General features: G+C 34.0%; 1 protein-coding gene across 3 annotated transcripts in view; it reads right to left on the bottom strand.

Moving 5' to 3' along the window:
* The window catches only part of LOC134529339 (septin-1), a 217,303-nt gene that overhangs the window by 176,389 nt on the left and 28,527 nt on the right, over positions 1–12,387 (bottom strand). For all 3 annotated transcript variants that reach the window (XM_063363296.1, XM_063363297.1, XM_063363298.1), the window contains exon 2: positions 5,079–5,271. In XM_063363296.1, coding sequence (XP_063219366.1) covers positions 5,079–5,271 — 193 coding nt within the window. The remainder of the gene's footprint in view (positions 1–5,078; positions 5,272–12,387) is intronic.

Below are 12,387 nucleotides of genomic sequence, written 5' to 3'. Positions count from 1 at the left end.
AAAGGGTCATTCCATATGAAATCAACCAGAGGCCTTAACCTCTACACCTTAGATTTTCATGTTTTTTTGTATATTGGTAATATCAACTAAATACATTATAAATATATTTCTTCTAAAAAAAAATTTTGAGTAGTTTTTTTTGTATAAATTTTTGAAAATTGCAAAAAATAGCCCTTTTTAGCAATGTTTTGGATCACTCAAATACTTGTAGGTTTCCAACTAATGGTGCTAGAAGGCTGTTTGACAGCTCATTTTAAAGGTCATTGAATGGGCTTCAATTTGATATGCAACATGACCAACTTTGGAAAAAAAAATAATTTTTATTTGTTTTCAAAATTTTTAATATTGAATTTCTAAAAAACACCATTTTCGATTTTTTTTTAAAAAAAAGTATGTTATTCCTACATATATTGGTTAGATTTATGCCAAATTTCAAGGTGGAGAATCAATGGGATCATGAGTAAATAAAAATGAGAAGTTTAGTAGATGCTTAAGGGGGCATGGTAGATAAATAAATGCTTTAAGCGTCAGTTGGACGTTATTGGTTTTTGGAAGACAACATTGAAAAACTGCAAAACAAAATCCTACATAATGTTATTTGCCAACTTTATTAGCAGACGTCCTAAAAAGACAATTCTCGAGCGTTGTTTCTTCCGCAGCAATTAAATGTTCGAAATTACCAAGGCAGAAGATTTGGCTTCAAGTAATCTTCAGTTTCTAATTAATGCATTTAGCTCTGGTTTAGATACCATGCCGCCTTAAGAAATAGTTGCAGCAAGGAAGAGTAGCATAATTTTACATAAAATTTTGATTAGTAAAGTATTCAAATTTTATTTTTATAGACTAAAATTTTTTTTACAAATTATAAAACACGGATAACAAATCTCACCTTACATTGATCCAGTGTTCTGTGATTAAACATTTGATCAATATGATAAAACAGATGTAGCCCAAGTTCAAATTACATGATCTTGCTGAAAGGATGTAGCCTAAGTTATAACTGACAAAACATGTTACTGTGAAATACGATAACTTTTGGTGGCTTGCATGTATATTGGCAAAAAATAATGAGAATAATGAAGTTAAAGTCAGTTTTTTACATCCCAAAGGACCTGCTGCTTCCTTTTTTTTATCCAACACCAAGAGCCGATATACTAGACATTAGAACTGAAGATCTGCTTAAAAAGGTTGAACCTTGTACAGCAACTGGGAGAACTTTTACACTCACTAAAAAAGAGATTGTAGAGACATCACACCTGCTTGAACGAAGTATGCCACAACCTAAGTGAAAACTGTAAATAATTAAATATATACTAAACATAGTTTTTTCATGAGCAATTATATGTTTTGTCAGTTATAACTTAAGCTACATCCTTTCAGCAAGATCATGTGCTTTGAACTTAGGCTACATCTGTTCAGCAAGATCACGTGCTTTGTATTATCATATTGATCAAATGTTTAATCAAAGAACACTGGATGAATGTAAGGTAAGATTTTTTATCCGTGTTTTATAATTTGTCAAAAATTTTTAGTCTATAAAAATAAAATTTGAATACTTTACTAATCAAAATTTTATGTAAAATTATGCTACTCTTCCTTGCTGCAACTATTTCTTAAGGCGGCATGGTATCTAAACCAGAGCTAAATGCATTAATTAAAAACTGAAGATTACTTGAAGCCAAAACTTCTGCCTTGGTAATTTCGAACATTTAATTGCTGCGGAAGAAACAACGCTCGAGAATTGTCTTTTTAGGACGTCTGCTAATAAAGTTGGCAAATAACATTATGTAGGATTTTGTTTTGCAGTTTTTCAATGTTGTCTTCCAAAAACCAAAAGCGTCCAACTGACGCTTAAAGCATTTATTTATCTACCATGCCCCCTTAAGCATCTACTAAACTTCTCATTTTTATTTACTCATGATCCCATTGATTCTCCACCTTGAAATTTGGCACAAATCTAACCAATATATGTAGGAATAACATACTTTTTTTTAAAAAAAATCGAAAATGGTGTTTTTTAGAAATTCAATATTAAAAATTTTGAAAACAAATAAAAATTATTTTTTTCCCAAAGTTGGTCATGTTACATATCAAATTGAAGCCCATTCAATGACCTTTAAAATGAGCTGTCAAACAGCCTTCTAGCACCATTAGTTGGAAACCTACAAGTATTTGAGTGATCCAAAACATTGCTAAAAAGGGCTATTTTTGCAATTTTCAAAAATTTATACAAAAAAAACTACTCAAAATTTTTTTTTAGAAAAAATATATTTATAATGTATTTAGTTGATATTACCAATATACAAAAAATCATATAAATCTGAAACATGAAGTTTCTAAATTAATTTTTCTTTGGTTGATTTGATATGGAATGACTCAAAAGCAGATTCTACATTATCTTAGTTATTATCTTTTCAAATTTGTAATATTATTAAATATATCAAATTAATAAATAAAAAAATCAATATAAAATTATCAATCGTACAAAATAAGGACTCTTACCAAAAGTTTATAGAAGTCTGATGCTGTTGGTTGTACTAGCGGGAATATATTTGGCATTAGATACCGGAACAGAAATGAACAGATGATTCGCATAAAAAAGGTTGTTAAATGAATGTTGCAATGCAAAAAAAATAATCATTGGCCTGACAGGATTGGTGTGAACCAGGTGGTGATACGCTAATAAGCACTTTAATTTTTGAAAAATTAAAATGTAATCATCCGGACAGTAATACCGGTTTCACTGTCAGTAAAGGATGGTTTGGAAAGGTACTCGACGTGAGTTGAAGGTCATGCCCGGGCGGGCAAGTCAGCCAGCCGACTGACAATAAGTACATAACCCCCGTTATGCGGTGTCGTAATTGCCATACAAATTGCGATGGGAGGCATATAAAGATAAATGGTGTGATATATTTATAGTTGTGTGTTATTCAACACATTTATATTACGTAAAGTATTTTTTCCTACACAATTTTGGAACACATTAAATAAATTAGCCTTGCTATTTATGGGAAAAAATGCTTCAGAATATGCGATTTCGAATAAAACTAGCATTTTTAGGAACAAATTAGTCGTACTAAGTGAGGGATAGGTGTACATTTATTTAGCCAACAGAAACCAAACAGACAGGCAAGTTTTGTGAATCAATTTTTTTTTGCAGATCAATCCAAATTTAAATCTTTTGTGTCCTTTACCATGAAATTTGCATTAATTACAAATTTTATGATCCAGAGTGTCTGAAATTAATTTTTATACATGTCTCTGGTGCAAAAATGACATATAATATTTATCAGGATTTTTTTTTTGCAATTTTCAAAACAATAAGATTGTGTTTGTGAATAAAACAGTATATTTAAACTTATGTCTGTTATGGTAAAAATTATAACCCATAAGAGCATATATGAAAGAAAAATAGACTAAAAATATAATTGCAATCCAGCAAAACAAGTCACACCTAACAATAAAATGAAGTGCTTAGAAGGAGATGTAAAGTTGTTTGAATATAAAATTTTGTTTATTCACCTAGGCATGTTTCTGCTAAAATTATATGCAATATATGCAGATATAATGAATACTGTCAAAAAATATATATGTAAGGACTGCATGCATTGTGCATGTTACGTCTTAATTTTTACAGTCACAAACCAAGATAATTTTGCTACAGAAAATATGTACTTCCAGAACTGTTCTTTTTTACGATAGAAGAGCAGTATTTTAGTCTGCCAGTTGACGACTATGCAATATATGGGCAGCAATGTTCCTTTATCATAATGCATTTGCTAGCTTTGCACACAAATACCAACTATTCTAGGATGAATTGTGCAACAAATGACAGAAAAAAATATTTGAATTCTAACCATGTCATATACTAATATGAAGAGAAAAAAAATTAAATTTCATCAATGAAATAGGCAATTAGGCTCAAAAAACACTGCATGTTTTAACAATACTATCTGAGAAGGGTAGATAAATATGGTGATTATTTTTAAAAAAAAGGGGGGGGGGGGGGGATAGCGATTCAGCAAAATGTACTGCCAAACAAGAAAGTGAACTATGTACAATAAAATGTGTTAAGTATTGAAAAGTAAAGACTTTTTACAGTAAGAAATGTTCCTGTTATAAAATACTATGCAATATATGCACACACAATTAAGAATATCATTTAAATTAGCATTTTATCTGATCAGAACATAGCATGATACAGACCCTGTTTTACAAGGGTTTATGAAAAAAATTAAGACACCTGTAAAAGTTTTAGCAAGGTTAGTATTTTATAAGTTGTTTTGCTGGAACTTCAACCAATAGGTTATGCTGAGGTGATAACTCTAATTTAATTTAAGAATCTGAAAAAAAGGCCTGTTTAAAAACATACAAATATTTAGAACACACACTTGGTATATTTTCGTGATGTTTAACAAGTTACTTTACAAAGATAACATTTTGTGATGGATTTAATTTTATTATTATATTACTCTTTAATCTGAATATGTTTGACAATATATTAAATATTTTGCTATTAGTTTGTATGTAGCTTTATGAAATCATATTCAACCTTCTGTATATAAAAGTATTACACCTCACATCAGTCATCAACTACTAGTTTTACGTCTGAATCATATGTGACTGAGTTTGCTGGATTAAAAGAGGCTTTTAGTAAAAATATATTTACTTACGTGATGTTACTAAATGTATGAAACCATGTTTTAAAAACTTACTGAAATTTCATTTCCTATTAAGTCACTAAAATATTAAATGTACACTAAGCTAAATAGGTAAGTAATAAATGAAAATGCATGAGTGAATTACCATGCAGACATGCTTATTTCCCTTGCTACAATGAAAACAAAAATGGAACAAACAAATATTTTCATGCACTACTTATAATAAACTCTATAAAAGAAGAAAGTCATGCATGCAAAAAAGCAGAGATTAACTAGTACAGATTAATATCATAGCAATTTTTTTAAAGGTTGACAGCACAACAACAACAACAACAAAAACAACAACAACAAAAACAACAACAACAACAACAACAACTTACAACAAAGTATATTTAATGAATTAAACCTTTCACAAACCAATAGCATCAGGAACAATTCGCTCTGGATACAGGTCTGCTAGAAAGAGGGTGTTCACTAGAGTCGATTTTCCAAGGCCAGACTCTCCCACAACCATCAAGGTGAATTCAAAACCTTTCTTCACGGATTTGCGGTGAACTTGGTTTGGCAGGTTGGCAAAACCAACATAGCCCGGCGTTTCAATGTTTCGAAACTGAAATAAAATTGAAAAATAATCTCCCTGCATTTCTATGTACACAAAATGTATCTCAAATTGCAGAAGTAATTCTAGGATAGCAAACTAATTGCAAAAATCAATAAAATATTTTTACAGTAATCAATATTTCACAAGACTTTGTATTATACAATTTTAATATTTTATGTATCTTTAGAGTGATTGAAAGTATTAAGAGCTTTTAAGTGTCATCAAGTTGAGGTCATTAGAGACAATGAGGGAAGATATGAGAATTTAGCATTGATGGAAATGCTTTGGTAGGGGAAATGGGAATGCCTTGGAAAATACCAACTGGTTCATGATAAAAATTACCATGTTTCCAATTGTGAAAATCCAGGTTTGACCATGCCAGAAAGCAAATCTGGATCAATTTGGTGGGAGGCGAGTGAACTGACCACTCAACCACCATGGTCCCTATATATAACTAGAGAATCATAATTTGCTTTCTGGGAAACTTCCTTTTTTTTGTTTTTGCTTTAATATTGCACATTAACCTTTTTGTGTTACAAAACAGGCAAGAGAGGAAGAATCAGTTATCATAAGAAACCCACAACTATAAAAAAATTTCAGTTACAAGTACGTATAAAGATGTAGAAGTACTACAAAAACTTGTATAGCATAAGTTCCCAAAGTGTGAGCTGCAGCACCCTGGGATGCCGTGGAGAGTAAACAGGAACGCCGCGAGGCGCTCCAGTTTTCTCTTCACCGGAAACTTAAAATTACTTGTTTTCGCAATAAACAATTCAAATTGCACGTGCTGCATGTATCGCTAGGGTTGTATTCGGAATTAAGATCACCAAGCTCACACGTCACATTAATTAAATTGGCACTGATTTTTTTAGTATTCTTCTGTAATAATAATAATATATTTGTATGTGTCAATTCTAATATATACCTATGTGAGCCTCAGATTGTAGTTGCTTTCATTTCTGTGCCTAGTGTCATAAAACATATCTTTATCTTCTTTTTTGTCATTGTACACACATTTCGACTAGGTAGGGTGCCGCGACAAATACTAAACCTGTGAGCCGCGAACTGAAAAAGTTTGGGAACCACTGTTGTCTAGACTAACACTTGGGTTATTAAATTTGCATGCCGTTATTTATCTACTGCAATTCGTTTGAATAGATAAGCATTGTAGTTTGTATGCTGAAGTTAATTTTTTTGCCAAATATTTGTTACCTGTTATCTGCTATTTGTATCAAGTTAAGCCAATGTTCATAATTAAAATATTTGCGACTAAATACACTCGGTTGACACTGTCGTGATTTTGTGAAAGAACTTTTTAATTTCCACCATTGTCTCTCTCTCTCTACATACATCAATCTGCCCTTGCTCACATGACAACACTGACTGACACTCATTAGTACCAACCTCAAGGTTGGTCAACATTCAAATCTCCCAATTTTTCGAACCAGGCCTCTAACCCAATGAATCTGTCTATATTCACATGTTACCTTTCAACAAAACTTTTTTTTTTTTTTACAAATGTGACAGCATTTATAAATCAATAATACAAAACTGACAAGACCAAGAGCATGATACTCACTTTTGTTTGCGCACAAGCTTTTACTAGAAATTGAATCACCCACACACATTGATATGCTGCCTTCAATTTTTTTAAAATATTTTTTGGTCCCTATACTTGATTGGCACTTTAATCTCTCTATCTGACTTTGTGTACTCTGAAGGTTGCACTTGCTTCCGGCATGTCCTCATGTCCCCCTGCCAATTGGAGTGTCCAGTATGGGTGGGGTAGTGACCTCCTAGGTTGATCTTTCATTTCTTTCCATACCTGGAGAGTATTCACTGGTTGACTGTCCACCAACCAATTCTTTCGGAAACCCCTTAAAGTAAGGATCCAAACTAGACTTACATGCACGAATGTCTTGGTTTAGATGAGATGTTTGCAAATTAATGGAATTCCTTCGAATTATCATTCTCATCATTCACGCACTATGACCGAGAAATTAGACACTTTCTGTATCACCTCTGCTGGTTGCCACTGCTCATCCTTGTGCAACAATTCTCTCTCTCTCATGAGAAGTGAGATTTTTCATTTGCCCATTGATCATGATACTGTTTACTTTTGAACTGTTGATAATTATTTGATGCTCTGACCACAAATTTATTGACATATACGGCCAGTAATTTCGCCTTCATTCACAATTTTGTTCACGTTCTGAGGCTTGTCAACAGCTGTGCAGGTGTTAACCGAACAACTGATACTGGTATATTTTGGTATTCCAAAAGCATGACTATTAATTCATTTATTTGCTCAGAATATATTTTTAAGAATGTACATATCTTACTGGCTTGCTTGAGATAGGCAATACTTCAATCCACTTAGAATAATAATTTACAACCATAAGATAACTCTTCCCACCATAGTAACACATATCTACTCTTTCTCAAACAGCAGTTCCAGAACCTTTTTAGAGATGAGGGACTCTTTAGACACTGGTTTTGCAATTTTTCACATGAAAAACAGCTATTTCCCAGTCATCCAATGTTGTTTGCATCTTAGGCCAATATAGCACCTGCATTGCCCTAGATTTTGTTTCTTCAATGCCCAGGGTTCTTCATGCAGTAGCAACAACATAATGTCCTGCAATTGGTAAGGCAATTGCTGTCACCAAGGAACAAAAAAAAAACTTAGCCACCAGCAGATCAATCCTTTGAAAAATATCTGTGCATGTTTACTAACGTACCTTTGTGTTCAAGCCACCCCTCTTTGCAGTACATCATCACTTCACTGATAACTACATCCTCGACTGTTGCACTTTCGAATGCTACCTGTCTGGCTGAAGAAACTTGCAAAGTTTCTGCAACACTTATCAGATGCACCATTTCAGTTGATAGTTCCTGATCTGTATGATCTTGACAGCAGATCTGCCAAGTGCATTAGTTTTCCTGAGAGGTATTCCACAGTCAACAAATACTTTAGCAACTGTATCTTTATCTGCTGCATTTACAAAAAAAAATACATGCATTATCCTTTTCTTAAAATAGGTACTACTGGTTTATGGTCTGTTTGCACAGAAACATCTCTGCCATAAATATAATGGTGAAATTTATTCATACCAAAAACCAAGCTGAGAATTTTTTTTCCACCTGCACATAGTGTTGCTATATTGGTGATAAGCTCTTGGATGAAAAACTAGGGGGCTGATCCATCACACATCATTCAAAAACCAAAACCATCCTTAGATGCATCATGCTGAAGAGATATGTTCTTAGTGGGATCAAAGATTCCTAGCACTGGAGCTTTGCACAACAAATATTTTACTTGCGACAACACTTGAGAGTGAACAGGTAACCATTGATACTAAATGGCTTTCTTAGTAGCTCTCTTAGGTGTTGCAGTGAAATTGGCCACCTTTGGCATAAATTTCCTCAAATAACTCACAAACCTAAGGACTCTTTGCAGTTCTTTCTTAGTAGTGGGTGTTTTCATGGCTTGCTCAGGGTCAGCTTGGACACCTTGTTTCAAGAATACATGTCCAAAGTATTTAACCTGACTTTTCTTGAAATGAATTTTCTTTTCATTAAACTTAACATTTAAGGTTCTGACACACTGTACAACCATTCACACTATTTCAACATACTGCTGTTAATTCTCTGCTGACATTAAAAAGTCATTAAAATAAACAACCACCCCAGAAATATCTACAAAGTTTGTCCCATTCAATCTTTGAAAAATTTCTTAAGCAAAAGACAAACCGAAAGGAAGTCTTAAAAACAAGAAACAGCAAAATGGAGTGCTGAATGTGCAGTAATGGCTAGTCTTTTCATCAAGTGGCAGCTGGTAAAACCCATTTTTCAAGTCTAACACTGTAAACACAGATTTATTTTTTAAGTTACTACTCATCTCTTCAAGGTTTGGAATCATGTGTAGTTGAGAGCCTGGTTTAGTGCTCAGTGATTTGTCACTTCTTTCCACTACTGTTAAGTTGCTCACCCACTATGTGGGCTGATAAACCTTGGTCATTATACCTAATAACTCCAGTGCTCTCAATTTTTCCTGCAGTCTCTCCATTAATGCTACTGGTACCAATTCTGAAGGACTGGCTACTGGAATCACAGATTTAATACAGACAGTCTGCACTCACCAAGTGCCCTTAAATATATCTGTATAATTTGTCCTTAAGACATCTCCTCAGTAAAGAGTTATGGACCATCTTTACACAAGCACAGGGCACAAGTCCTAAGGTTAGTACACCCAGGTAACCCAAAAATAGGCAATTTGCACTGTGTTATTCACAATAACAGTCTATATTCTGAGGCCAAACACAAAATATTAATAACACCTATCTGTAATGTTTAACACATTAATAATTTGCTTCTTCATTCAATTTTTATTACTGCTAATTGCGTTACATTCATTCCTATTACATCTGTTCCACACTTCCTCTCCTTGTCGTCCTCTATCCATTACCAACTTGACCACACACTGTATCCCTCACTCTCTCTGTCCAACCTTAATACTATACATATACCACACTCTCCTGCCTTAATTCACAATACTTATTTAAATTTAAAGAAAATTAGTTTTTTACAACTTAGCATAAAACATTTCAAAGGTGTTACAATGTTTCACTTATTCGTACAGTCTTATTCTATTTTCAGCAACATTCACACTCTCATGAAAATTACAAATCCAGTATTTGTCTAGGTTTTACTTGTCTGCCTGACCTTACTGTTTTATCCATATTGGCATTCTCCACTGCTTCATTTCTCATTACTTCAAAACCTTTCAAATCATCGCTCTCATTCCCACTGACTTCTGCCTCCTCCTGACTACCCAACGGTGAATGAACACATTCATTCCCATAACAATCACCTACCCCCTCACTGCTATGTACATTGCTGTCAATAGGAATGTCGATCATAGATGATTTTTTTCTTACAGAAGGATTGTTCAGACATTTTACCATTTGATTAACATGCTGTTTGAACACCCTGTTATCACTAGTTTGTACCTCGAACATCACATTACCAAACTTTCTAACAACTTTTGCGGGAAGCCAAGATACCGCTGTGCTGGTATAGTACTTGATGTACACTGGACTACCCACAGTAAATTTACGTGTCCTATTTCCCCATCTATCTTTGGCCTGCTCCTGCTGAACCCTTCTCGTGTCATGTCTAAAGTCCTGAGTGTACTTTCCTCACCCACTGCTTGCACAACACTTTGAGGAATAATATTTACCTTAGACCCAGTGTCCAATTCAAAAGCTACACTTGTTTTTTCAAAATAATGGCCTTAATCCACTCCCGAGGAACCTGCTTGACAATTACTCTAAGTAAATTGGTTTCACAGTCTTGCATTAAGCGTAAGTTCAGTTTCTATCATGTCAACAAAAGACTCCTCTAGGTCATTGTTCGGTAACCTAACACCAGTGCCAAAAAGTGATTCAATTTATGGCACTAAAGGCACTTGTGACATACTTTCCCAAATGCTGGACATTCCCTCTCTTATAATTTCCTTTACAACTCCTACACATAAAGGTGTCCTTACTCACACCACCATTCCTTGTGCTTCTCCCGGTTTCTCTTGAAACTTCTTCTGTTTGTTTAATGTACCCAAAGTCTCTTTTACTCATCATCTGCTTTCTTACGGGTGTCATAAAATCCTTGGTTTGCACATTTTCGGCTCGTTTTCAGAGTTCGCATTTTTTGACAGCTTTCCTTGGTGTTAGATCTTCTTCTCTCAACAAACTTTCTTGAATACTTTTATTACATTTCTGTCCTGCACTACCCTGTGAGCTTGTTCCTTGAACTCACAATTCTATATAAACTTTTTTAGATCTGTCTGAAACTTGTCAAACAACTCTCCTTCTTGAGATCTGTTATGAAACTTGAATTATTTCACCAAAATAATCTTTACTGGGATACAATAAAATAAGAATGCCAGCAAAAATTTATGAAAATCATTTTTATCATCTTCCGAAAAATCAGAACTGCTGTATATTTCCACTGCATTGTCACTACTTTACATTCAACAACGCTCCTTAAACTTCAGAGGGCTTTTAGTCATAACCTATAGCTAGCATAAAAGTTTCAAAACTTTGTTTGAACCTCCAAACATTTTCACAGATATTGCCATCCAGAATTAATGGTGGTAGCAGCTTGAAGACTCCATCTTGTTATCGCTTCTGTACACTTTTTCACTTATCCCCATTTGAGTATATGTACTCAATTGAAATATCATTTATGAAGTTTATCCTATCGACTCAGCCATGTAGGGAAATACCATTTCAGAAATTTATTCTATCGACTGTGCCATGTAGTGATTTTGTGCAAGAAATTCTTTATTTTCATCATTGTCTCTCTCTACATACATAAACTGCTCTACCTTACATTATTAAATTGGCTGACACTCATTACTATCAACCTCAAGGTTGGTCAACACTCACAACAGCCGCATTGGTTAAAATAGAAAAGTGCTTCTATAACCTTAATTTCAAAATTTTTTTCCCATAAATATTTGCAATTAGCAAACAAAATCAAAAATTCAACATGGTGGATGAAGACCAACCTTAACCCTAATATGTCTTATTTTGTCTAATTTATTTACTTGTACATCCATTTTATTAACAAATGGGCAGATGTTGAGTAATATCGTAGTAAACTGCTCATACTATCTTCATCGTTCTTCTGTCATCTTCGCCTTCGTGCGTTTTTTCAGCTCAGAGAGTTCCTTCCCCTTTCCACCCCCTTTTTCCTGACCACCTCTGCTGCCCATTCCCCTCCCACTGTCCCTTGTTGTGCATGCGCCTCTTTCCCATTCCTAGGTATAATTTTTATATGCAGAGGTATACCCTCCATGTTTATATAAGCCCTGGTTTAATATAAATTCCTTCTTACGCCTTTAGTCTCTTCGAGCAGACACACCTCGAGTTCAAGTAGGGGTGTCGCGGATACGGTCATGGGCGTGTAAGTATTATGCTTTAGAGTTGTGTTTGTAGATTTATGTTAGTGGCACTTCCAGTAACTTACAAGTAACTCTCTATTTTAAATGCTTTTTAGGCCAGTAACTTTCTTGCTTAAATACTTTTTAGGCCAGTAACTCTCTCGCTTAAATGCTTTTTA

The sequence above is a fragment of the Bacillus rossius genome, chromosome 2 (assembly GCF_032445375.1).
Source record: "Bacillus rossius redtenbacheri isolate Brsri chromosome 2, Brsri_v3, whole genome shotgun sequence".
Classification (NCBI taxonomy): domain Eukaryota; kingdom Metazoa; phylum Arthropoda; class Insecta; order Phasmatodea; family Bacillidae; genus Bacillus; species Bacillus rossius.
Note: the sequence above shows the minus strand (reverse complement) of the source record. Positions and strands in the feature narration are given on the sequence as shown.